Here is a 27,993-nt window from a genome sequence, read left to right on the forward strand (position 1 = left end):
TTTTGTTTTTAATGTAAAACGGTATATTTTAAATTGTTTTTATCTTCTAAGTTGTGAGCCGCCCAGAGTAGACTATGTCTAGATGGGTGGCATATAAATGCAATAAATAAATAAATAAATAAATAAATAAATAAATAAATAAATAAAGTCAAAACATGGTGAGAGCTGTATTATCTTGACTACAGTGGAACTCATATTCTGTTAAATTTGTCAAATGGCTGGACCCAGCATTGATTCCCATGAACGAATTGAGTGGTTCTTGTTTTAATACTGTAATTTAAATTTTTATTTTCACAGCTGCCAGCAAGCAAAATTTTATTGCCTTTTTATACGTATGGACTATTGTGAAAAAGGAACATTAGCTAATTGGATTCGTCAGGAAAGAAGGAAAGCAAGCAGTAATGACGAAGTCCTGATGAAATTCCATCAAATAGTAAATGGAGTGGAATTCATTCATAGAAACAACTTCATTCATAGAGATCTCAAGGTACATGGATGAAGCAGTTACAGTTTCGGTTCTGAATGACAGGCCCAAAATTTTATTACTTAATTGGTTGGGAATAAATCTCAGCAATGAATTGCCGTATTTTTCCGTGTATAAGTCGCCCCATGTAGAAGCCTCGCCCCCACTTTTCTAACCCAAAATTAAGAAATCTAAGTGGGGGCTTAGCAGGTGGAGGGAAAAGGGATCAGAGCAAAAGCGATCCTGCAGCTGCATGAGGGGGGGGAATGGATTCCTTTGATCTTTGTTTTCCCCTCCATTTGCTAAGCCTCGTAGTAAAGGGGAAAGCTGGAAAGATGGGGCTTAGCAAATGGAGGGGGAAAGCAGGGATCAAAGCACTGCAGGATTGCTTTGATCTCTTTCCCTCTCCACTTGTTTTTGTTCTCAGTTTACTCAGTGTACAAGACAGCACTCAATTTTTAGTCTAAAGATTTTAGACAAAAGTATCATCTTATACATGGAAAAATACAGTAACTTCCTGTTGCTTTGCAATCACATGCCTCTGCACAAGAGAAAGTGCATAGTTTGACTTTAACTAGCAGCAATTCACTACTGAAATTTCAATAATGCAAAGTAAACCCAAAGAATGATCACCAGTGGTTCCTCATTATGCTAGAGAGAAGTGACAACTGGGATCCAACAATGTTCTCTTCTGGGCCCACTTGTGGTTCAGTATTTTTATAAATGACTTGGATGAGGACACAGAAATGCGTATCAAAAACCGAACTGTTCCCAGGGGGTTTCAACAGGCAAAAGTCCAATAAACCAGTCCAGTATCAGAAGTCCAGAAGATGCAAAGCAGATATCAAAATGCCAAAGCCAAAACACAAACCATAGTCAGAGTCCAAAGCCAAGGGTTCAGAGAACAAGGTCCAAGATAAGCAGGAGCGTGGACGCGAGCCAGAGTGTTGATTTGTTGCTTCCACAAACTTCCAAGCCTCTGGATGCAGATTTTATAGCAGCAGTGGTCATCTAAACACTTCATCCTGCTAAAACTCAGGCCTGATTGACCTGATGTTCCTATGAGAAGCATTCATGCGATCCTCTGACCTTCGCATCATGAGTCTTTGCTGAAGCTTAGCCCTCACCCTGGCTACTGGGGGAGGAGAATCTGGTGGTGATTCAGCTGTCTGTGCAGCTATAATTAACCCCTTAGATTCCTGATCTTCGGCTGAACTCATGACAAGTATCTACTACTTCAGGAGACACAATCAGGAGTCAAGATTATCTGAACTGATAGGAGAAATTGGACAAAACAAAATGAGTTTCAAGAAGAAAAAAATGTAAAGTTCTATAGGCCTAGAAAACAGACAAACAGATGCATAGATATAAGATGCTTGGCAGCTGATTTGGCAATAGTACATGTGAGAAGGATCCAGGAATCTTTGTAGGTCACAAACTAAACAAGAGTCAACAGTGTGATGTGGTAGCAACTCCCTCTCCCAACAACCGCAGTACTAATTTGCATCAATAGAATTTAGCATCCAGCTCAAGGAAAGTAATAGTAGCACTCTATTTGGCTTCAGTCATGCCTCACCTGGAGTATTGTGTCTAGTTCTGTGTACTACAGTTTAAGAAGGGTATCAGCAAATTGGAATGTATCCAGAACAGGGTGACCAAGATGGTTAGACATTTGAAGATGAAGCCCTAGAAGGAGTTGTTGATAGATCTGGGTATATTTAACCTGGAAGCCTAGAGAAGAAAACAGAAGTGATAACCATACCTATCTTCAAGTAGTTGAAGGGCAGTCAGGAGGAAGATGGAGCTCTACAGGGCAGGACCTGAAGTAATGGATGCAAATTATAAGGTACATTTTGCCTAAACTTTAGAAAGGACTTCCTGACAGCAGGAACTGTTCAGTAATGGAATGGACTGTGTTGGGGGATGTTTGACTCTCCTTCAACAGAGATTTTTAAACAGAGGTTAGATATGCACTTGTCAGAGATGCTATATTTGTGAATTTCCTGTTTTGTTTGGGGGGGGGGGGTGAATTTGATACCCCCTGCAGTCCCTTTCAGCCCTACAACTCTATGGCTGAAATCTCCTTGTTTAGCACAATAAGTCACAACTGGAGTAGGCCAGTTTTGAATCAGTGGAACTTACAGAGGAATTGACTTAACAAATCTACATTATAGTGTAGCTTACTATGCTAATCAATAGGATTTCAGCCTACAGTTCTACAAAATATTAAAAATTGTAATTAGACACCAAGGTCCTTTGCACTTTAAAACATGACTTCTTCACCTTTATCGGAATTATTGCCCTGTCATTTTGTATTAGGCAGTCTTATGAGTAGATCTTGAAAGACATGTCTGCTTAGGCAACTATAGTTTTTGGCTCACCTTTTTTTTCCATATGGGGCACTTACTATAGAGTGGCCCAGATTTGCCATGGTGAATGGATTTATTGTAGCCTGATATTGCTAGTTTTGTGATGTTTTAGAGTTTTAAATCAGGAGTATTTTTCAGAACGCTGTTTGGAGTTCAGAAGAGTGGGATAACCATGTTCTAGTTAACTGTACTGTTGAGCCGGTTTGGGTTGCCTCAGAAAAGCTGTAGTGGTTTGTATGCCTGAATGTAAGGTTGACTTTCCTTTTGTATTTGCTTTTACAGCCTTTAAATATATTCATATCAAAAGATGATAAAATAAAAATAGGTGATTTTGGATTGGTAACAACTGGAGTTGATGACCTTTCAGCAGAGAGGACTCAAGAGAAGGGAACAAGGTTGTACATGGCCCCTGAACAGGTAGTGCCTTTAATACCCAATTGATGTGCTTGCAGTGATCTCCCCTCCCCTCTTCTTTCTTTCTTTCTTTCTTTCTTTCTTTCTTTCTTTCTTTCTTTCTTTCTTTCTTTCTTTCTTTCTTTCTTTCTTTCTTTCTTTCTTTTTCTTTGGTAGAGTGGTTGCTCATTGCTTTTGGGTACACATACAGCCTCTGAGAATGTCTGTTCACGCTTTAAAATACCACTGCTGTCAACAAGCTTAGAGTGTGGTATTTAGTGCTGCTTCCTACATTGTCACATTTTTAAAGCTGTAAGTGGTGGGCTTGAAGAGATGATGTGGCCTGTCGCTTGTCCCAGCTCCCACCAGCCTAGCGGTTCGAAAACATGCAAATGCGAGTAGATAAATAGGTACCACCTTGGTGGAAAGGTAACAGTGTTCCGTGCCTAAGTCGCGCTGGCCACGTGACAACGGAAACTGTCTTCGAACTAACGCTGGCCCTACAGCTTGGAAACAGGGATGAGCACCGCTCCCTTGAGTCAGACACGACTGGCTAAATGTCAAGGGGAACCTTTACCTTTACTTATAATTTCTGCATATGTTAAAGGCTCATTTAAAGACTGCATTTGATCTTTAGTCAGTTTCATTTTATTGTATTTCAGTACATATTCTTTCTGAGATTCCTTGTCTGCTTCCTTTTGATTGTATACATTTCGGTAGAAGTCATCAACAATCTTTTTTATTTCTTCTTGCTTAAATTTCTCAGTCCCTGTTTCATCTTTCAGTTTTTGTATTATTGTATTCTCCTTCTCTTTCCTTAATCTATATGCTAACCATCTCCCTGGCTTATTTGTTTTAAAAAATGCTTTGCAAATTTAAGCTTCTTTGCAGTTTTGCAGTTTCCTCAGTGAGCAATATATTTATCCGGTGTTGTACTAACTTTATCTTCTCTTTCAGTTCTGTATTTGATGGATTTTGTTTCAGCTGTAGTTCATCTGAGGCTAATCTACTTTCCAAAATCTTCTATTTTTGTGTCTTTCTCTTTTTTGTTTTGATGCAAATCTTATGGCTGTTCCTCTAAAAAAGGCCTTACTTGCCTCCCACACCATTGTCATTGGTGTTTCTGGCCTCATGTTCTGTTTGATGAAGAAATCCATATCTTCTTTTATTTGCTTGATAAACTCCTCATTTTTTAAATGTGAAGTATTGAGCTTCCAATTTAATTCTCTTGATTTGCTACCCAGTTGTAATGAAATGGGACTGTGGTCTGCAAATGTGTTAGGTAAAATATCTATTGCTCCAATTTTTTCATTAGACTTGCTGAGATCCAACATACATCAATTCTTGATGACAAAGTATAGTCTTTTGTCTTTGGGTAACATGTCTTCCAGGCATCTATGATATTTACTTCTTCTGCCAATTGTAGAAAATGTATTGTGATCGTTCCTCTCTCTTTTTTAGTTATTTTATCTGATTTTGTGTCTGGTTCTTTGTCAAAAACAGCATTAAAATCTCCTATCAAACAATAGTGATCATAATCTTTGTTTGTTAGTTCTAGTAGTATGTTTTTAAATAAATTATCTTGATTTCCATTTGGAACATAAATATTAATAATTAGCATCCAAATTAACAACAATTACAGGTTTTCAGACCCCAATATTTGTACAGTTCCAACCTCAATACGATGTTCCAGAATCCCAAACAGCATTCCACATATCAAATCAAAGCTAGGAAAAATCTCAGGCTTTCCCACCTCAATATTTGTACAGTTTCAACCTCAGTGTGATGTTCCAGAGTCCCAAAAGGCTTTCCACATATCAAATCAGATAAATTTGTACTCCAACCTGCTCCTTAGGCAATATAAGAGGTGTGTTGAGGCTGTCATTCAGCTTTTCCTCCAGTAGGGGTCCTTATAATCCACCGTATGTTCCTTCCATTAATCCATAAATCCAATCATCAACTCCAGTCCTGGATTTCCCAGTTCCACAGTCCACCCTCGGTGAGCATATCTCTCCCCCCTTGGAATGAGTTAGCTTCACCCAGTATATAATAAAACCCTTTACAGCCATAGCCTCTGAGGGGGATCTCCCAAAGCTTCCCCACCCCCAGGGATATTATACAGTTCCGAAGTTTTGACGGCACTTTGTCTGAACTGTTGAGAAATCTGGCAGTGTGATGTTATGTTTTTCACTCTGTTTTCCTGACTGATAACAGCTTTAAGTCGTCCAGTCCATAGTTGTATTATATCGTTTAGTCGTTTAGTAGTGTCCGACTCTTCGTGACCTTATGGACCAGAGCACGCCAGAGCACTGCCTCCCGGAGTTATATCACCCTGGGATTATTTCCAGAATCAGTTTTTTCTCTCTCAGTGTTCGGCCTTGACCAGCCTGCAGGCTAAAAGTTAGTTTCGCTGTCTGAGGCAGCAGGACCGGTAAGCAAGCTAGCCGCTTCTTCCCTTCTTTCGGCCAATTATTCTGCACTCTAGTTTCTCTTTCCGCTTTATGGGGCTGTTCGTAAATCAAAGGCTTCAATTTACTTTATTGCTATCAGTTTTCAACACAGTATCTGTTTGTTCTCCTCTCCTCCATAGGGGGTGGTTTAATCACAGCTTCACTGCCCAATCTGGCTCCAGCATCCAATCTGTGCTCGGGTGATCTCTTCAGAGGGAAGAAATACCAGGTTGCTGCCCAGCTTCCTTCCCCTCTGTTGCTCACCAACTTCTTCAGGGAGACTTCTCCTAGTCTCCCCTTTGGTCCTTCATCTTCTGAAGGACCTCCAGACCGGGAGGTTCCAGCTTTCTCCAGGAGCTGCTGGCAACACGGTGACAAACCCCGCCTCTCCAGCTCCGTGCCTTCTCAAATAGGGTTGCCAGATGTCAGGCAAAAGGAGGACATGTCCTCCTTTTTAGCCTAATGTCCTCCGTCAGGCAGGCAAAGATAAACACCTTTAAAATGTCAGGCTTTCGTATATTTTATAATTTTGGATGGGAGGGGGAGAGGTGGAAGGATCCCCTCCCCCTGTCTTTCCCCGCCCCCACCCGCTCACCCACTCCCCATTACCTGCCGTTGGCGCTGGAGTGTAGCCCTTACCCCTTCCTGCAGTGGCGGCGGCAGCTCTGTAATCTGCCATGCCCGTCCAGCCCACATGGAGCCCAGAAAGGTGGTGCGAATGGAGCACCGCCCGCCAAGCCAGGCAGGAACAAGCTGCGCCTGAGTGCATCGATGGGAAGGCGAGCACCTGGAGTGTGTGTGTTCAAAGTCCCTTTCGGGGACTCCAACTCCCACGTGCCCCAGCCTTGAACTTATGACCCTTGGGTGAGGGGAGGCTGTCTCATTCAGTTTTGCCTGGTGCCGTTTTTCCCCTGCCTGCACTGGGGCCTTGTTTGGGTCTCCAGATTAGCAAGGTTGCCTCTGAGCCTGTGCAGAGTGCGAGCGGCTGGGGGATCCTGCAGCCGGGCTGGGGTGGGTTCGGGTACAATTGGCTGTTTAAATAATGTTTTTTAGTATTTCAAAAAAAAAACCACCTCCATTGAAAATTTTTTAACTAAGAGATATTTATTGGCAGCTATTGTAATAAAATTGTATTGATTGCAGGTTTAATCCAGAACGATTCAAATGAAACATTCAATACGTCCTGCTCTGTCCTCTTTTTTGTCTTTCTATGTCCTCCTTTTGGTACCCATGTATCTGGCAACCCTATTCTCAAAAGGCAAGGGGCATGCTGGGCTTAGCAAAAAAGGAAGGGGAGGCATTGCTCTTCCTTTTTGCTAAACTCCGTGCCTTCTCAAAAGGCAAAGAAAAGTGGCAGTCACTTTGACAGCTGCTTTCCTTGCCTTTTGCCAAGGGACGGGGCTTAGCAAAAAGGGAGCCTTTTGATCCCTGCTTTTTCTAATTTGGGGTTAGAAAAGGGGTGGTTGTCTTATACTTTGGGTCATCTTATAAACAGAAAAATACAGTTTTTTTCCTTAAAATTAATATTGCTTCCTTCCTCTAAGGGCCATAGAGCTACATGCCTCTTTTTTTTGCCCATATCAATAATAATAATGTCCCATCAAATCAGTTCTGAGTTATGGCAACCATTTTTAGGATTTTCTAGCATAGACGTGGTGTACAATTCCCTTCTTCCAGTGGTCCCCTGGGATTGTGTAGTTTGCCCAAGGCTACACAGGCTAGCTTTTCTGGGATGCCCTGTGAGGAACGAATTCCCACGCTCTGGCCCTGCAGCCAAATGGCTAACTCCATAAGCTCTCCAGCCAGTTTGCATGCCAATACAATGAGCTAAATGGCTAGATGTAAATTTGCTTGTTTTATACAAACTATAATAAGTTTTTAGATAACAATTCCAGTGTGCACTTTAATGTTTATAGGGGCTACATAGTATAGTTAAGCAGTATGAACATATATTTTTTAAAGGGAGAAACCAAATCGTAAGTTGTAAGACTACAGTCCTAACATATTTGTGTTGCATTCCTTACAGGCAAGGAATAATTATGGCAAAGAAGTGGATATCTTTGCATTAGGATTAATTTTGTTTGAAATGCTGTATGCATTTGAAACTGATCATGAGAGACACAAGGTAAATAACTCAAAGGTAGTTTATTTCAATTTTATTTCCCTGCATATATTAACCTATTTGCACAGGAGGTACATGTACATGAGTTGTGGAGTTGGAACACTTGCAGTGAATGGAAGTGATAGGAATGTATGGGTGCGCATTTTTGTGTGTTTTGGACAGCGGTCTCTGGAAGGCTAATAGAATTCCTCAGACAATTCTGGCAATTGCAGGCCACAGAAACAAGTTTGCAGACCCCTAGATTTCATCTCCTTAGAGAAGACCTTTTGGCTTACTTGCCTCAGATTCTAACTTTACTTCATCTTAATTCCCTCATCCTCCGTGGTGCTTCATGGGAGTCATCGTTTCTTGGGAGGCTCCCTCTATAGAGCCTGGTGAGCAGCAAGACTACGATTCTTAGAAAACACCATGGCAGCTTTATCTCATTTTCTTTTTGTAAATCCACAGGAAGCAAGTCCAGAGAAGCTGATGGTACAGGGAAACGATCTCAAAGTCCTGCCTAGAGGGGTGAAAGCTACAAGTGTCCTGCTTTAGTTTTGTGGGCTGCAAATTCCAGAATTCTTGGAGAATTCTGGAGATTGTGGGTCAGAAACACCAAAGGAAAAAGATGAAAGGGGATTTTAATTTGTCTATATGCAGATGAGAAATGTTCTAGAAAAGCTGGCTGCAAAGACCTTTTAGAACCACATCTTCCACAGAAAGTACTAGTGCAGCAGAGGTATCAGGAGACAGTTTTGTTAGCAGCCAACTTTGTCACCAATTTTGCACAGAATACATATGACATGAGCGCTCTGCAACCACAAGTCTGTTTGTATGTCCCCAGAACCTACCCTAATTTTCAAGATTTTTTTAAAAAATAATTTGTCAGAAAAGGGGGAAATTGAACCTTTTCTTTCTAAACCAAGGTGTGGCATCTCCCACTCATTCTTTTAGGAGAAAATTTAGGTTTTTTTTCAAAACCGAAAATAATGTCGTTCAGAGATATTCTTAAGGGGCAGTTAAATAATCTTTTTTTTCTTATAGACATTGTGGAATGTTAGAGAAGGTGACTTTCCAAAAGAGTTCTGCGAACGTTTTCCAAGAGAGGTATGCTGCATTAAACCATTTTCATGGATTGTTTTATCTATACCTATTGTGTGGATTAACAAATAATTGTGTCATCTTTCTTTACAGATGAAATTAATTAAGAAACTCATTGCAAAAGAGCCATCTGAAAGACCACCAGCCAATAGTATTTTGAAATTTCTAGACAACCAACCATACAATGCACATACTTTCTAGCTAACATCTGTCAAAATACAGCTGCAGTACTTTGGTCCATTGCTGGTGGTTGCGGTAGCTGATGTTGATTAAGCTCATACAAATCAAAATGTGACATGAGGGCACACAAATTGCTTTGTCTTTTCAAATTTGCCAGTTTGTTCCTTCCTCTATGTCCTGCTAGAAACTTTGGGATGTATTAAGGGTGTTTCCATTAGAGACATGCCCTAACCACAAGATTTGGTTTGGACCACAATTCAGTACTTTTGAATATGGCCCACTTCAACTTTAGTGGGTTTGACATCAGCCTGGTGTGAGCCACGCTTTGTACAAAGCTACAAATACAAAATTTAATTATAGCTGTCTGTTAACCTTGCCATATTTCATACTTCAGATGAATAGGTGCAGAAAATTTTGTGCAAGTGTTGTCTTCCCATTTGCAAGGTATAACAAAGGAGAACATGCTTATACCTCAGATTTCTTGTGGATTATTGCTTTGAAAATGACAGAACAAAGACAGGGTGTGATCAGATAGTGAGAGAGGTGAGCATCTGATTGTAGTGGAGAAGGCTGTTTTGCCAGGAATGCTCTCCCTTAAAGAGGCCTTGCCATGCAGCAGGGAATAACGGCAGCTCAGTCCCAAAAAGTAGTAGTCCTAGAACTAACTGAACTGCTGGATAGCTCAGTGGTTTAGGTGTCTGACTGTGGAGCCAGAGGTTGAGAGTTCAATTCCCCACTGTGCCTGCTTGATGGGCTGGAACCAATGATTCATAGGTTCCCAGTACTGCAGTTCTAATATTATTATTACTGTTGGACCAAAAAAGGTGCAGTTTGGGCATGGACTAGAATGCTATTCCCTGTATATCATGTGATCACCAGGAAATAGCACTAGACCATGCCACAAGTGGTCCAGAATGTGAGCTATATCTCAGTGCAATCACATCCAGAGACAGCTTTTAAGTAACAAAGCCACAAATTCTGAGTAAGCTAGGTGCAACAGTTCATGTAGGAGAGTTAGTGAAAAAAATTGTTCCCTCTTCTTGTGTTATGTTTTCTTTCTTTTTTGGATAGTTTATGTGAAACAACACATCATACACAGGGAAGAAGGGTGCAATATTTCAGAAGTATAGTGGTGCTCCGCTTAACGCTTACCGCGCTTGACAACAAATCCACTTCACGATGAAGTTTTTGCAATCGCTTTTGCGATCGCAGAACGATGTTTGAATGGGTTTTTTTCGCTTTGCGATGATTAGTTCCCTGCTTTGGGAACTAATTCTTCGCATTACGACGATAAAAAACAGCTGATCGTCGAGTTTCAAAATGGCTGCCAGGTGTACAAAATGGCTCCGCGCTGTGTTTAGGAAGGCTTTTTTGCAAGACAGGGAGCAGAAAATGGCCGCCCTATGGAGGAGCTTCACTGGACGGTGAGTTATTCAGCCCATTGGAATGCATTGAATGGGTTTTCAATGCATTTCAATGGGATTTTTTATTTTGCTTGACAAGGATATCGCTTAACAGCGATTTTGCTGGAACGGATTATCCTCGTCAAGTGAGGCACCACTATAAATGCAGAGTTAAGGTGTCACAAAACATGAAAAACAGTTTTAACATTTCCAAAGAGTTCAGCAAGTAATACTGAGGACTTCCTTAAATAATCCAGAGAATTAAAGCACAGAACTGTTCTACACGAAATAAAAGTAATAAACAATATGTAGTTATTAAATAAGCTAATGTAAAATATTAAATTCCTTTTGCATAGCTTGGGAAAAGGTTGGGAAGCAGCAGCTGCTGCTTCTCTCTAAACTGGAAGTAGACCATTACAATTAAATTGAATAGCATTAGTAGTTGCTAAATTATATTAAAACTTGCTACTGCAGTCTATTGAAATAAGTAAGATATTAAAAGGGACGTGGTGGCGCTGCGGGCTAAACCGCAGAAGCCTTTGTGTGCTGCAGGGTCAGAAGACCAGCAGTTGTAAGATCGAATCCACGCGACGGAGTGAGCTCCCGTCGCTTTGTCCCAGCTCCTTGCCATCCTAGCAGGGCGAAAGCATGTAAATGCAAGTAGATAAATAGGTACCACCTCGGTTGGAAGGTAAATAGTGTTCCGGGTCTAAGCCGCGCTGGCCACGTGACAACGGAAATTGTCTTCGGACAAACGCTGGCTCTACGGCTTGGAAACGGGGATGAGCACCGCCCCCTAGAGTCGAACACAACTGACTAAAATGTCAAGGGGAACATTTACCTTAAGATATTAAAAGTTCAAAAAATTAGCTAGTTTGGCCATACACTCTGGAGGAACGTGACCCTAAGATGTGGGCTAATCTGAAAAACTGGTCCTCAGCCTCACTTAAGATTGCTGACCTGACTGATGCCATATATACCTGTTAGTCTTTACAGTGCTAGATTTTGCTCTTCATGATCCTCAATTTCTCTCCCTCAATTCCGTTCCTCCTTAATAATGAACATTCCATGCCATCTCACTATGCTCATCCTTCATTGGTTGTTTTGGGAATCTTCTGCGGATTTTTTTATCTAATGGCTTTTTATACCTTTGTAAATCTGGAGATTCCCTCCAAGCATGGTGCTAATCTCACTTGCCACAAGGCTTTGTAACGTTTTGTCTGTAGACATATGCCAGGCTCCCTCCCGCCTAAACTTTAGAAAACTTGTCAAAATTAAGCTGTTTAAAGAGGCTTTTAAGAATATACTTCCCCAGTAGTAGATTCACTAACCTATTATGTTTAAATGTATGATTTTGTTTCGCTGTTGCCAATGGGTTTTTTCCTTTGTTCTGAATTGCATGTTTGCTTTTACTTGCTGGTAACTGGCCAGAGTAGTAGATTGTCACTAGATGGGTGGTATGTTAATTAAATTTACTTTCCATGTTGATGTTCCCTTTTTTTGAAGATAAACACACATTCAGTAAAAGAAATGATTTATTTGCACATTTCAAGAATACCACCCTCCCATCCCTTTTTACTGTTACATATTCTAATATACTCCTTTATTTATGCATACTTGGTGGACCAATACTGAAACCTGACATACCTTTAGGTCTTTTTAAAATAATGATTGAACAGACTTGAAACAATTTTTAGCTTTGAAGACTGTTCTCTTGAAAGAACATTTTCATAGTAGATCATTTTGAAGTTACAGTGTTTCCCCAAAAATAAGACAGGATCTTATATTAAGTTTTGCTCCAAAAAACGCATTAGGGCATATTTTCAGGGGATCTTTTTTTTTCATGTACAACCATCTACATTTATTCAAATACAGTCATGTAATCTTCTGGTTGCTGCACAATGGTAGAGGGCAGGGTTTCACTTAGCTAGGGCTTATTTTTGGGGTAGGGCTTATATTACTAGCATCCTGAAAAATCCTATTAGGGCTTATTTTTAGGCTAGGTCTTATTTTTGGGGAAACAGGGTAGACATCCAAGAAACTGATTATTAAGTAGATGTCTGCAGTAGATTTGAAAATAACCAATTAAGTATTAAACGCTCTTGCAATAGTATTGGCATTCTGTGGTATGGGTTCTTAAAGGAAAAGGGTTGTCCCCAGTGCACATTATCAGTTTCAGTGTCCATTCCTAGGGCAGGACAGCCACTTGGATAAACAGTCAGGGTGAATTCTTGGGCAATCCTCATCTGCACTAGCAATTCCTTAATTGGAATTCTTTCAAAGAAATAAATAGTTGTATTAAATACAGTATTTAAAATCAGACACATTAAGGTATCAAGATCAAATGTTTGTTTTTAGTGGAATTTTTAAATGTTAGGAACTATTGTTGCTATTCTGTTTTGCTAGCTTCTGTTGTGCCTTGCTATGTAGTCACTTTTATTATCTAATAAATTATGCATTTTAAAAAGAATCTTGCCTGTTTATTTTTTAGGGAACATTTTCTATAAGAATTTCCTGTCTGTGACTGTTCCCCTTTCACTGGGCTAGGCTAGCTTGCCAGCATTTCAGTTCAATCTTAGCTCTTTTCTAGTGGCTTATCTGCACAGTTAGAAATGTAGACTCCAAATAAACCTAGTAACAGACTTATTATTGCTATTCATAGCTAAAATCAGTGTTCTCTGCATGAAGCTGTAGAAGAGTTGGTTTGTATGAAGGCAAATGTTAAAGACCAAGACACTCTTGTGATTTGGGGGGCGGGTACATCAGTGCTGGGCTGGGCATTGTCTTTCCATTTTGATTGGTAGTCACAAACTTCTAATTCCTGACAACATCAGGCAAAATCTCATCAGATACAGTTGCTTTGAATAATTACTGCTTTTCAGTTGGTCAAACATTAGTTTCGTTAGGAAAACTATTCCTATAAAACATCTAAAATATTAACTGATCGGTTTGGTCAGTTGTAAAATATTTAAGCATGCTTACTTTAAAGAGAATCTTAAATTCAATAGGTTTAACTCACAACTAAATGCAAATAGGATTTCAGCCAAAATTGCCTGTTTCTATTTTTTGGCTTACACGTACTCACTTCCCCCTTCACATTTAGTCCAGTTGTGTCTAACTTTAGGGTGCGGTGCTCATCCCCGTTTCCAAGCCATAGAGCCAGCGTTTGTCCAAAGACAGTTTCCATGGTCATGTGGCCAGCGCAACTAGACACAGAATGCTGTTACCTTCCCACCGAGGTGGTACCTATTTATCTACACTCGCATTTACATGCTTTCAAACTGCTAGGTTGGCAGGAGCTGGGACAAGCAACAGCTCACTCCGTTGTGTGGATTTGATCTTATGACTGCTGGTCTTCTGACCCTGCAGCACAGAGGCTTCTGCGGTTTAACCCAAAGTGCCACCATGCGCCATCACTTCCCTCTGAAACACATGTCTTAGGGCTGCACTATTTTTATGGCTCTTTCACCTCTGTTATAAAGTTAGTCTTGTTGCAGAGGACGTTGGTCCAGTCTTGTTAACTGCTTTATTTGTTTTTCTGAAAGGAACACACAGCTTACACAAGTAACAGTCAACTGATTACACAATACTAATTTACAGTTTTCATATTATCGAGAGTTGGGAAGGAGCCTCTTTGAGTCTATATTTCCCAATGAACAGTAGTTCTGTTTTTAAATATACAAAAATCCCACAAAATATGTTAGCCTATAAAAATGCACAGTCTTCTAAATTAACCCATAGACTATTAGAAGTTCAAACTATTATGTTTAAGAAAATCATTCATGATCTGCAAAAGTATCTCCGGGGCAGTTGGTGGACATGTCTTCTTGATCTAGAAGATATAAAAAGTACAATTAAAAAAATTGACAATAGACATACTACACTGATGTTAATTCTGCTAAAGAAAGGGAGATTTGCATAGTAATGAGACAAAGGAAACCACACAAGTCATCAGAACAAGTTACTGAAGTTAGTAACCAGGTATATTTACACCTCCAAAAATGTACTGGAACAAACTTTCAAGGTTGGTATGGTGAGCATTCTCAAACCCAGCTACAACAAAACATTTTCCCCCTAAAACTAGTACTCAATTTTCTTTTGCAGCCAATCCTGCTTGTATGCATTACCTGTTGTATTCTGCATGCAAACTCAAATAGAGCAGGGGTGCACAAAATACGGCTTTCCAAGGTTGCTCAACAACTCCCATCAGCTCTAGCCAACGGTGAATGCAGGGAGTTGCAGTACAGCAATGTTGGTGGGTGACACTTTGCTCTTTTGCTAGAGGTCCCCTGACCTTCCAAAGCAAGGTGAGAGCATAGGCCACAATGTTGGTGGCATTGGGGGAGACATGCTCAGATAGTACTAGCTCTTCTGTCAGGAGGACACAACTGGATTTCAGTCAATATATTTTTCTTTAAGGATCTTAAAAAGAAATCAATTACATAATTGTAAGAAAGTTCGTCCTTTCCCTCAGGCAGCCCCTCTATTTCCGCTGGAAATAATACAGGTTGAGTCCGAATAACTTTAACAGAAGAACTTTTATTTTCCTCCACGCCCTCCTGCACATCTTTGAACGGGTTTAACGATTTCGAATTTGGCAACAAGCCATCATTAACGTCTAAACTTTGATTAAAGTCCCATGGGGTTAAAGGCGGCGCTCCCCATAAGGTCCCTTGAGCTCCGACTGAGGGGGTGGGAGACTCCTCACGGCACAAATTGTCCCACAACATTTGTGCCTAATCCACCCGCACTCGTCTGGACCTTCGTCAAACTCCGCTGTCATCCATTCACGTTCACGCTGTAATTCCACTTCTCTCCGCGCCACACTTACATTCCATTCTTTCACAGTCATACATGGAGAAGCCCCTTTAGAACTTGGGGGATCGGGTAGAAGGCCGCCTATCTTTAGGTGGGGAAAATCTCTCATCAACCCCTGAGTACAGACCTTTTTGAAAGCTCTCCGTCTTTCTTCCCGCTTTCTCCTTTCGTACTCCTCCACCACCGTACTAAACCACACCACCCCCTCCTTATCCTTATAACCCTCACTGTCACTTCTGACTCCTCCCACTCCCCGTCAGCCAAACATACTTCTATCTTCACCTCCCCTTCCTTCTCCATCACCGCTTTTCCCTTTTCTTCGTCACTTTCGCCACTAGCTCGTTGTTCCTTCTTTCCATCATCTTTTTCTACTTTCACTTCTGCAGACGGCACACTCTTATTCTCCACACTTTCACAATAATACACAGTAATTACCACTTATGTACCATCAGGTTGATTCCAACCTATGCCAATCCTTACAAAGCTTCTAAGAGTGTTCAGAAGTGGTTTACTCATCCCTTTATTGGGCTCTCTGGAACTGTAGAGCTTGACCAAATTTTGCAGATTGACTGGTAACTACAATTCCCTCTCTCTTTACTACTGGACATTTAATAGACTTGGTCTTCTTAGGCTGTTACTCTGCTGAATCTGGAGTGACTGACACACTAGCTCTGGGGGCTGTAGCACCTCACATTCTCTCAACTCAAGAAAGTCCCAGCCAGTTGGCTCAGGGAGATGCTCTGCTGACAGCATCAACGCAGGTGCGTTTATAGCTATTTGGGTGGTGGCTTTCCATTCATTTATGAGAGACAAGAGGTGGTAGCAGTCACAAGTTGCCTCTAGAGTTGTTTTCAGTTTTGCTTTTACTGAGGCCTCAGAGTGCTGTGTGTCAAAGCCCATGACCAAAATAGAGAAGAGAAGGTTGTTTTTTAACTGAAAGCAAGAGGGGAAAACTCAGTTAACAAAACAAACAAAAATAGAAATTATGGAGACCTTAGGCCAGATAAGGACAGGAAGCAACACCAAGAGCTATGATCTGTGTGAGGGCAGGAAAAAAACTGAACAAGAGCAGGGAACATGGAATCCTTCCCTTAGCTCTGTTTGAATCATGTGACTGCCTGACCTTTCTGGCTAGGGAAAGGCGGAACCCATACTGTGTGCCTCTCCATCATTAGAGAATACCATTTATCAATTCAACCTGAGAGCAACTGAATAATGTGATTCAATTAAATACTACTTAATATTTTAACAGCATATATGCTTACCTTCATAGGCTGTTCCACACCAAATACAATAAAAATGATCTTCTCTTAAATAAGCTGTCAACATTTGTAATTTTTCACATTCCTGTTGATTAAAAAAAGTGAACCAATGGATTACCACAACTTTTCACATAAAATCCCATTTATTATCTTAAAGCTTATAGTAACTACTTCCCAGAGACCCACACAAGATTGTTTTTCCTCTAGACGATCCAGTGGCGTAATGCTTTAATGTGTCCGTGAAGAAATGAGAATGATTAATAAGATGATTGTGTGGATAATTTTCACATATCTTCTGAGTGAAACTATAAGACAGAGAGAACACATGTCATGATTTCCTCTTCTTCCACATCTTCTTTTTCATTTGTTGGATTTACCAAGAACCAAACTGAAATAAAGGCTGGAATTCTCCTGCTTAGTGCTGTGACTCCCAACCTTGGATAACTCAGGTGTTCCTGGACTGCAGTTCTCTGAAGTCTTCACCATCCGTTGTGCTGGCTGGGGTTCTGAAAGTTGCATCCCAAGACCTTGGTTATCTAAGGTCAGGAACCACTGCCTTAGTGTATTAAATCATACTAGAGTAGACCCAATGAATCAGTAGGGATTTGGTGAGTCCTCTGTAAGTTTCACTGACTAATATAATTCACACCACAGCAGGCCCATATGAATCTGTGTGATCTGCCACTTTATTCCCCATCAATATTCAATTCCCCCCCAAAAAACTGTTTCATGTAATTTCAATAGTATCTTGTTGGGTCTCCACATCTAGCAATGCATTTGGGGAATAAGGTCACACAGACCTACAGCACAGGTACCATATGGCCATTGAGATGAAAACAAACACAGCCTGGCAGTATGGCCCTGCCTTGAGATAGTGCTGAATTTGCTGGTGACATTTCTAAAGAAGTCGCCATGTTACTCTTTCTCAGCAGCTTGTTGAAATTAAAGGCAGGGTGAGGGAGAGAAATGAGGAAAAGAAAGACAAAATATTGGAACATTCTAATCATTTAGATTTACTTCAGTGTGAGCTTGAGTTCTGAGAGGTAAAGAAGGACCCCTACCCAGTTTACAGTTCCATCCAAACCTACTGGGATCTGCCACACGTTAACTAAGCTGCCACCAACCATTCCCTATAAGAAGTCACACAGACCAGGGATGGATTTTTAACCAATAAAAGAATAAGGTTTATTTAAAACAACACACAGGGAAAATAAAATGATTAGGTGAATAAGATATAGTAACGTGGCTTAGTCTCATTCATACATGCATACAGTTTGGTTCACACAGAACCCTTAACTTGAAGCACAGACCCTGAACCTATCAGTTCTGGCTAACCAACAGACACCTGAACCTATCAGGTTGGTACTCTGACACACAGTAGTACCCTGTCTGACACACAGACTCCCACACCAGCTTCTTCTTCCCAGCTGCTGCTTCTTCACATCCCAGCGTCTAAACTTCTCCACACACGCTCCACATATATATACAGTACAGCCCCTCCTCCTGATGTCCCGCCTTCCACTCCCCATAGGATGGAACTTTCCCTCCAAACCCATGACAGACAGGTAACATCAGTGCTGTATGTAACACAGGTCACAGTGTTTTCAGGTGTAATGAAAACATTTTGAGTACTACAGAACATGGATGGCAGCTACATAAATGCAACAAGGGAAGCACCGTACATCAAGTGTGAGATCAAGAGTTGTGCTTGATTTTGGCTCAACCCACTCCATTTCAGAAATGCTTCTCTTGTTAGTCCCTCTGTATGCATCTTGGGCAAAGCATCAGAAACAAAGTTATAGGATGAGATATCTATCAGTAAAATATCTATTTAGCTTCATTTTACCATCATTGGGAGAAGAAAATATAGGCAACAATCCAATCCTCTGAAGATGCTGGCCACAGAGACTGGCGAAGCGTCAGGAAGAACCACCTTCAGAACAGGGCCAAAGAGCCCGAAAAACCCAGAACAACCATTAGATGCCGGCCGTGAAAGCCTTCGCGAATATAACAATCCAATTGCTAGTCCCGGCTATGGAGAAAAATGGAATGAATAGGAACTTGATAAATCAACCCTTCCATAGATTACACATTTTAGTGGCTCAAATCCTGTTTTCAGAATAAGCCAAAACAAGCCATCCATCCTTGTTCAACAAAGCCCTGCTGATATTTGGGGCGTGGGGCAGGTTATTCACACATGCCAGCTTAGTGCATGCATATCCGTGCCCTACCAAGAACTGCAACTGTTGGAAAGTTGCACTTTGGCTTATGCTATGAACAAGATTTCAGCCAATGAGTCTACTCTAGTTGGGATTAACAAACAGATTTAGGACAGATACTCCAGAGAAGAGAAAGTCAAAGTAAATGCCACACAATAATCCTTTTTACGTAGTGCAATATTTGCTTTATTCAATACAGAATGAAGGAGAAGCCCAGTTAGATTTTTTCCAGGGTTTTTGCTCGCATGGAGGGTTTCTGCACAAGCAGTAACCTTTCTTTTTCAGATCTGCCAGACATCAAGTAAAAAAAAAAAGGCAATGGGAAGGGGCTAAGTGCTCCATTGCTTGCATGTTGAGTAAACCTGTGAGCTGCCATCCACAAATTATGAAAAACACATATTTAAAGAAAATGAAAAACAAATATGCGCACAAAGAGGAAGAGATTGGAAACAGAGAAAAGGGAGTGGCACAGTCACCAAGGAGAGGAGTGACTGACTGGATGCTATTTTGATGTGGGCCTACAACTGATGGTGGAGAGCTACTTCAAATCATGTCAGGAAACACAATGAACACAAGGCATAAGAGGTTACTCAATTTAATAAGGGTCAAGTAGTATTATTTGGAATTTAAAGTCTGGGCAATTCTACATATTTGTTCTTCAGTTTGGCGATTAGTATGCAGTATAAAGTGAAATTGTCACCAGCCAGCCACACAAGCGTAGCTGTTTAAAGCTGAATTTGAAGAGACACTTACTTTGGGTTCTTCTTCTTTCTCCTCCGATTCCTCTTCTTCCACATCTCCTTCTTCTTCATTTGTTGGACTTATCCAGTACCAAATCTCTTTGGGGCATTCAAGGCCCTTAGAAATAAAAATAAAAATAGCAAGTCATACTTGACCAGGTTTCTTAGCAATTTGTCAACAGAAAACAAAAGTACTTTGGCACACGTGAAAGAAACATAAATAAATTAAAATAAAGATTATAAGACCTATTGTATATTAATAACAAACTAAAAAAACTAAGCACAAGCCAACATAACAGGGATTCTTTGCAAGTGCAATATTTTAAATACACTAAAATGGTAAAACATTCTCTGGAAAAATTCACACCATACCTACATTCTATTTAATTTCTGGACAATATCATAAGTTTGTGAATAGCAACCTGCTATCTCCTTGTGGCTCCAGATCAGGCAGGGAAGAGTTTGAGATGTAAAAAGAATGAAGTTGTTTTTGCTTTGCTTTCAGTCTGCTAGTATGCTGTAACTGGCTTATGTGTGGCTGGACAGTGTTGGTGTCTAGTAGTAGTTTTGGTACACTTAGTCCCTACACTGCCAACACAAAGGTGGATGTCATTCTACTCACTCTGTATTGTTCAATCACAAATATACAAAACATTTAAAAACAATTTAAATTAAAACTTACCTTCTGTACATCTAATTGTTGACAGGCTTTTTGACTTTTCACAAGGTCCCGCTTTATTTGCCGTTGTTCCTGTTCTGTCTTCAGTCTCAATCTTTTAATTTAGAAAATCCAGTAAGAAAGGATATACTGTTCTTAGAATTAAAAGGAAAGATTGCAAAGGATCAAGGTAAGTGGGAACCAATGCACCATTGATGTGCAAGGCCTTTAAAGCTTCCCCTTCAATCCTCTGAAGAGACATCCTCAAAACCACCTGCCCCCCAGCATTGAGGAGGGTTACATGAAACTATGAGGATCCTTGTCACCAGGAATTTCTGACTCCATGTACAAATGGCAGCACTTTCTCCTAAAACATAATGTGGTGTTTATCATAATTACAGCTTATGCACAATTCTGTTCTCTATAGGTATTTCTAAAATATTTATTGAAGAATTAATGGTCTCTTTCGAGAAGGTAAGGTCAGTGCTGTAAGAATTCAGTTATAAACTACGTCAGCAAAGATCTTTCAGAAATCAAAGTCAGTGCAACTGAAGATTTTGCCTTTCATACACAGTAGATTGACTCAAAGCTTACAGCCTCTAAATTTATTAATTGTGCCTGTCTGTTCAGCTAAAGTATGTCATTCCATAGCAGAAATAGGAATAACCTGATCCTTCCAGATGCTTCAGACTACAACTTTCATAATCTTTTATCTGTACTCATACTGGCTGCGGCTGATGGGAGCTATAATCTGAAACATCAAGAGGGTATGACATTGCCTGCTTTGATGCTGCCAACATGCTGCTCTCTACCAAGTCAGGCTGTGCAACAGTTTGTGGGTTTCAGGCAAGAAAGCGGTTTAACTAGACATGTCAGAGTCACCATAGGATTTCCCACATGCAAAATATTATATTTATATGACTTGATCAAGTTATATCCTTATTATCTGTTAGGTATCATGATTCTGTTGAATATACCAGTCTTATCTATAGTTAAGAGGATGCATTAGAATGTGCAAATGAAGTCTCATATATTACTTGAAGAGATCAGCTGTCTGCTTTTCCATCTGGTTCTTCATATGCATTTTTCTTCTGTAGCTTTCCAGGTTTTCAGCAGCTTTCCGTTTTCTCACTTCTTCATGGCCAAGCCCACTTCTACCTGTTTCAGGTTCAGAGCACTAGCTTAATGTGCTGACATGACATCACATTTGAGCTAAACATCTTTCAAAAATAATGTATTTTCCACTAACCTGTGGTAATGTTCAGAGGAATGGGCTCGGTAATCCCTTTTCCTGCAAAAAATGAGAGCATTCACAGTTCTTAAAAACCACCCAGAACACGACAATCATGCTTACAAAGCACACTTGCACTGCCTTCCTCTAACGCGCTCAGAGAGACTTCTCTTGGAATTCTGCTATGTTAACCTCATAACAATTTTGTGAGGTAAATTAGACCAAGAAGTAGGGATGTTCTCAAGAACTGGATCTCTATGCTGAAGAGATTCCATAAATCTTCCTGGTTCAAGCATTCCACTGCATTGCTTCTGTCGCATGTTTCTTGTATGTCTCTCATTTCAATTCCCCACTGAAATGACATCTGTCAAACAGGTAATGGCCATGATCCAGCACACTTTGTAAACTGGTTAAGTGCTTTCAATCCGTGTGCTTTATAACAATGCTGTGTGGCTTCTTCAGGCCCTGTTATTCCTCCTAAGCAGAATGTACTGGTTTGATATCTAGTATATTGGGGTCTAGCCCGGCAATATAATTGCTTCCATTTGAAAACAATGAAGGGGGTGTGGCTTGCTGCTGTGGAAGACGACAGCATAAGAGATGTGTTCTGCTCTAAGCCTTCTTATAATAAACTATCAAATGTGGGATCTGGCAAGTACATAAGTAATATTTGCAAATAAATATGAAAACAGGGAGGTCGAAGAAGATGGCCTGAGAAATTAGATCAGATGCCTCTTCAGAAGCAGATCAAAGTTGCACAATTGATTCCTTGGAGGACACTGGTAGTGAAATTGAGATGGGTAAGATGAAAGGGAGGGGATGAAAGAAAACCAAATTTGTTAGCAAGCTCAGCGAAAATATGAAACCGCTTTAAAAACAATTATGGAAAGACTTGCAAATAGACATGAAGGCAGCATTAGCCCTATTGAAGGAAGCACTGACATAAATAGCTAACATTGGACAAACAGAGAAAACTACTTTTGAACTGGCTCATCATGAACAGACCATAACTGATTTTATAGAAAAAGAACTGAGACTATTAAGAGATATGGCTGAAAATCAAGAAAATCGCATTCATTGTTAGAACATACAGTACAATATGTTTGAGGAATTTTAAAGATGGAAAAAGGAGGGAGAACTTGAGATATATAGTCCCAAAATGGATTCAAGATCTTTGCCCTGATTTAAGGATTATGATGGGAGATTTGGAAATATTTCACAGAGTGGGTCCTAATTAAGAATCACATTGATGAGATACTGTTGTCAGGTTCATCCATTACACAATGTACATTATGCATTAAACAATGAAAAAGAGCCGTTATACAAAGGAGATGAGATTGAAACCTTCCAGGGCTTGGCTGCTGAAATGATTAAGAGGCACAGAAAATTGGAAGCAGTTTACTGAAGCACTCTGAAATTAAAGAATAACACCTATCTGGGGATTTCCCGTCAAACTGCTTGTATGGCTCAGACATAAAGCTAGGGTTATAACTACAACAGAACAATTATAAGATTTCCTTAAAGAGACAAAGATTTAGATGTTTGTGACTGGAAAAAGGAGCTGAACAAGATCAAAATATTCAAGATACTGTAGATAGAACAGAACTATGATTGAAGAGAGTAGAAAGGGAAAAAAACTGTTAAAATGCAAAGACCCTGTCTGATTAATCCCAGAGTTTCTCAAGGCTGTTGTTGATGTTGATTGTCTTCTACCTCTGGAAGACAATAAACAACCTGGCTACAATTTCATGCGACTTTGCTGGACCAACTGTAAGAAAAGAGAAAACTCTTCGAAGGACTATAAACTAAATCCCCATTTATATATATGAAAAACTACTCAAATGAAAAAGTAACTAGCTCCAATTAATTCAAATAAACATTTTGCAACTCAGTTGTATATTACCTCAGATCTTACTAGAGCTCTTAAACTTATTGTAAGGAAGACAATTTTAATTTAAAAAAGGATTAATCTCACTAATATATAAAAACATTGTTAATGAGGAATGTGGTAATTATATGGGAGTTAACACAGTTTGAGAAAGAAATCTAAATATTAATTCAATTCTTCTTCTTCAAAAAAACCCCTCTAGTTCATGAATGTGCAATGTTGTGCTTCTCTACCCATGATTTAAAAAGCCAGGATCTGGCCCAATTCTGCTGCACAATATCATGCTTGCATTGTTAGCAGGGAAATGCATGCCAAGCTTTACATAGCAAAGGACATGTATAGAGATACTCACCACTCTTGCCAAGAGGTTGTCCACTTCTGTAGCCCATCTTCTGAAGCATAGCAAAGCCTTTATTTTCATTTCCCAGGGCAATGTTTAAAACAGTCTCACGCTGCTCTCTTTCCTGCTCTTTTAGACTTTTCTGCCGGCTCTTCTCATTGGCTTCCTTTTGTTTTTCCTCTTTCTTAAAGGTTTCCTTCACACGTCTTGGTAGTGGCATTCCTGGCCTAACATCCTGACTGAATGACAAATATATCAATAGATTACACAGTATGTAGAGCAGGATTTGGAAAAGTAAATTTTTGGACGACTACTTCGCAAGCCGTAGTCTACTTATGGCCTATGAGTGTGCAAACAAGAAAATTTTGGTCCTGAAAAAGCAACATTCCTATGCTGTGGTTTCAAGCAGAGGGCTCTGACCAAATATCATTATGCCGATTGTTTATTTAACATTTACTTTATACAGTTTTGAAACTTCTGTGTGGCACATTTGCTGATGATCATATTGTTAAGATGCCTATTTTGTGAATCGTTTTGAAATACTGTAATCTGGTAGTGTATAAGAATAAGTACAAAGAGAATAAAAACACATATATTAATTTGGTCAGATTTGGACAGTCAGCCAAAACTTCATATGAGGATCTGCTGGAAGGTTTTCCTGTTTGATTATATCACCCAAATGACAGATGGCTTAGATGCTGGTGTGCTGTTGCACGTGCATGCCATCTGAACCATACAAGTCAATACTGCATGTTCATTACAGCAACTACAGAAGGTGTGTCAATGGATAAAATTCTGTTGCTTAACATAGTAAATCATACTAGAGTAGGCTCCTTGGTTCAATGGGGATTTAGTAAGTCATAATTTCCATTAAGTATAATTTCCATTAATTTCATGGGCATATTCTGGTGCCATTTACTATGCAACAGGAATGTGGCTAGTCTGTGTCATTATCGAGGCAAGAGATAGAGACAGAGCCCTAGCTGACAAAATAATGAAACTAGTTTTATGCTGGAACAAAAGTATTGCTGGGGAGATTATACTGGAAAAAGAGAGAGGCAGTTCTGAAGCTTCATTTGCTTGCTTAGGTTTTTAAGTGTCTCAATTCGTTATCAAGTTGAGTCAATAGACAAAGTTTTCAGTCAACATTCACAAATCATGATTTATTAAGCTATGAATGAATGCCATATCAGTGTGTTCCTCCCTTTCCGGCATACCAGGTTCTGCACAAAGATTTTAATTTGTATGATACAAGAGTTCTTTCCTAGTTAGGTCCAGACTTGGAATTCTGGCTTAATACAAGGTAAGAGCATGCTGAATTGAGCATGCAAGGATGTAAGAGGAAGGAAACAGTCACAACACTTATTTACAGTTTACAGATCTTTGGATCATCATTCCCATGGTCGCCAGTGGATAATCTACTCAATAGTTATCATTAATAAAGGAAAGTCCTTTTCATTTGCAAATTCAATGTTTCTGAAGAATGATGCAACCAAATCCAGTTACTGAAAAGTCAAACTGAAATTACTTATATACGTTATCAGAGCAGAAAACAGAATTACACAGGAAAATGTAAACCTGCCTTCCAAAAGAAAGAACTGGCGGAAAAGCTGTGGTGGGCAGAGGATAGGATGAGAAAATAGGCAAAATAATTTGTTTATGCAGGGATAAGGTAATAAGGCTAATTGATAACAGATATGTGCTTGTGTTATATTATGATTATGCAAAACCGGACCCGAGATCATCATTTTCCCCACAGCTGTTTTAGAAATATATCAGTATACTCTAGGAAAGTAAAATACTTGGCAAGATATTTCATCATTTCCAATAATGGAACCCTAGATCCATTTTGTCTACAGTTAGTTTATTTATTAGCTTGAAATACATATTATGATGAAGTTAAAAAACCCTACTTACTTAATGTTAATAAACGAATCAGACATGTAGTCCTCTTCTGCATCATCCATGCTTTGTAACAATATTCAGCTGCAACCTTTTTGCCTATGAATAATATTTTGAGACCTTTTAGAAGCCACCTATTACTTTCTCTGACCTTTCAATTCTTAGAAATTTTGATTTTAGCCCATCTCCTCAAAATAAAGCTGGGTTAGGACTGCAGTTTTATTATAGACCCTGAACGATATCCTGAAATCAGTCCTTGTTAGAGGACCTTCTGATGTCCCCAGTTCCTTCAGTTGCTCAACATTCTCTTTAATAGCATGCCAGTCCAGCTGCCCATCTCCAGCTGAGCATAAGGGAATTGTTTCAGTCAACAAGCATCTGTGGGCATTTGTTCATTGCTAACTAGGGCCTTCCAATGTACTTGTTTGGGAGCTTCTGCAGATAAACTCATTATTATTTCTGAAAAATAGCTGCATTAATCCATGTGCAGCACAAATGCAGCCATTTAGGTGCATGCACACATGCAGATGCATACACATACACACATACATATTACATATCGTTACAGCTAAGGATAATACCATATTTTTCCATGTATAAGACTTTTCTAATCCAAAATTAAGAAATCTAAGTGGGTCTTAGCAACTGTAGGGGAAAAGGGATAAAAGCGCTGCAGAATTGCTTTGAACCCTGCTTTCCCCTCCACTTGTTTTTGTTTTCTCCTCAGCTTACTTCTGTGTATAAGACGACCCTCAATTTTTAGTCTAAAGATTTTAGACAAAAGTACTGTATAGTCTTATACACAGAAAAAGGTACTTCATGTATCCACTGAAGTGACAGTTTTACACCTAAGGAGTGTGACTTCTTAGGAGACTGCAATCTAGTGTCATGGAGCTTGTGTCTTTGCCTATATTCAATGCGAAATAAATCCCACGGAATTTATCAGGGTTTCTTCCCTCCAAAGTATGCACACTCTTGAGATCGGGGCCTTCCTAGTTTCTCCAAGTAAACACGATGTCTCTCTAATCATTCCACTGTCATGATATAATAATAATAATAATAATAATAATAATAATAATAATAATAATAATAATAATAATAATAATAATAATAATAAGCTATCAAGTCAATTCTGACTTATGGGGAACTATTCCAGGGACTTCTAGGTATAGGATCCTCAATAGCGGTTTGCCATTCCCTTCTTATGGGGGCGCCCCGGGACCGTCCAGCTTGCCCAAGGCTACGCAGGCTGGCTCTTCTTTTCTCCTACAACCCCCCGATCCCTGATTCTCTGAACTTCAGGAACGCCCTTCTGGATCCAACTAAAATTATAACTGGTAGCCCACCCTTTCATTTCGCACTGGGGCCATCTAGATGGGAAGCGCCCAAGGAACACGAGGGCCATGAAGACCCTTCTTGCTCTTGTTCCCAAATGACCATCATTCGGAAGCGTGTTTGCCCCTAATCCTGGAGTCGCCATAACTGCCATCTTAATCTAATTTGCTGCCCATCCCTCACTATCAATGCTCTACCAATACGTCCCGAGGCTCTTGTGTTGTTGCGCTCCTACCAGCTGGCCTCCTTCTCCGGCAGCATAGACTCAACTCTCGCTCTCCGACCCCTCCGCGGCTGCGCTATCGCGCATGCGTATCTTCTCCCCACTCGCTTCCTGGGTCTCGAGTGCGCTTGCGCCGGTGCTTCCTGAGGTGGGCGGCGGATGGGCGGGCTGTCGGTGCGCCATGGAGACGTCAGGTGTTTGCCTTTCGTCGTCAGGCGCTCCCGCTCCCTGCGCTTGTGTGAACTGCCGGAGGAGGTAAGGCTCTGGGATAGAGGCCTTTAGAGGGTCAATATGTGGGGGAAGCAAAAGGGTGTGTGTGTGTGGCATAAGTGGGTCCCCGTGAGAGACAGCGAACAACGGCAGCTTCTACGGATGGGAAGAGGGGTCACGTTAGAGCGGAGGGAGGCTTCGGTTTCCGGCGGGAGGGGGGGCGGCTGGTCGTTGAGGCGTCGGGGCGGTGAGTTTGGACGTACAACGCCTCAGGTGTGGGGTCCTTCTCGGGCCGCTGGGTCACGGTTCTTTTCAAGGGTCTGAAACTTGGACTTAGTATATACGGATCATATGCTGTACTGCTGAGCGCGGGGGGGGGGGGGGCGGGCGGAGAGGGAAGATGGTGTTGCTGGGAGGGGTGAGTGGCGATTTGGCCAGATCAGGGATGCGCTTGCCATCTGCTCCTGTTCTCCACTCTAGTACAGGCTTTCCTAGCCTTCAGCCCTACAGATGTTGTAAGACTCGAACACCCATCAACCCCCCCCCCCCCGCCAGCCTGGCCTGCGGTAAGAGATTGTGGGAGTTGGTCCCAGGCTGGGAAGGCTGCATTATTTAGCAAGAGACCTGGGTTTCCTCCTCACTATGCAATCAGAAATTACCAAACAGCCACAGTGCTCCGTTATCGTGTCTCTGATCCCAGTGTTACC

The 27,993-nt window shown here is 40.6% G+C and overlaps 3 protein-coding genes across 10 annotated transcripts in view; 2 read left to right on the forward strand and 1 right to left on the reverse strand.

The window, feature by feature from the left end:
* The window catches only part of EIF2AK2 (eukaryotic translation initiation factor 2 alpha kinase 2), a 36,096-nt gene extending 25,152 nt beyond the window's left edge, over positions 1-10,944 (forward strand). For all 3 annotated transcript variants that reach the window (XM_020802822.3, XM_072992517.2, XM_072992514.2), the window contains 5 exons: positions 298-487; positions 3,115-3,249; positions 7,702-7,800; positions 8,821-8,883; positions 8,971-10,944. In XM_020802822.3, coding sequence (XP_020658481.3) covers positions 298-487; positions 3,115-3,249; positions 7,702-7,800; positions 8,821-8,883; positions 8,971-9,078 — 595 coding nt within the window. In that variant the 3' untranslated portion in view covers positions 9,079-10,944. The remainder of the gene's footprint in view (positions 1-297; positions 488-3,114; positions 3,250-7,701; positions 7,801-8,820; positions 8,884-8,970) is intronic.
* A 3,023-nt stretch (positions 10,945-13,967) lies between these two features.
* GPATCH11 (G-patch domain containing 11) lies at positions 13,968-27,348 on the reverse strand. 5 transcript variants are annotated; one of them, XR_013540449.1, is made up of 9 exons: positions 27,089-27,208; positions 25,534-25,617; positions 23,629-23,855; positions 21,407-21,448; positions 21,195-21,315; positions 20,182-20,272; positions 18,131-19,617; positions 16,544-17,624; positions 13,968-14,292 (listed from the first exon to the last, which is right to left on the reverse strand). XR_013540449.1 is itself a non-coding variant. In XM_072992535.2 (9 exons), exons 2-9 carry the CDS (start codon positions 25,581-25,583, stop codon positions 14,237-14,239), a joined length of 774 nt encoding a protein of 257 aa, XP_072848636.2. In that variant the 5' UTR covers positions 25,584-25,617; positions 27,089-27,208; the 3' UTR covers positions 13,968-14,236. The 5 variants fall into 5 exon arrangements, 4 of the variants coding, with proteins under 4 accessions (XP_072848636.2, XP_020658500.3, XP_078239204.1 ...); XM_072992535.2 differs by having other exon boundaries at positions 16,544-16,625; positions 19,513-19,617; XM_020802841.3 differs by having other exon boundaries at positions 16,544-16,625; positions 19,513-19,617; positions 27,051-27,165.
* The window catches only part of HEATR5B (HEAT repeat containing 5B), a 74,116-nt gene continuing 73,317 nt past the window's right edge, over positions 27,195-27,993 (forward strand). The window contains exon 1 of one of the 2 annotated variants that reach the window (XM_020802840.3): positions 27,195-27,331. The gene's annotated coding sequence lies outside the window, so the exon portion shown is untranslated. The other variant, XM_072992495.2, reaches the window with a different exon arrangement.

The sequence above is a fragment of the Pogona vitticeps genome, chromosome 1, assembly GCF_051106095.1.
Source record: "Pogona vitticeps strain Pit_001003342236 chromosome 1, PviZW2.1, whole genome shotgun sequence".
NCBI lineage: Eukaryota > Metazoa > Chordata > Lepidosauria > Squamata > Agamidae > Pogona > Pogona vitticeps.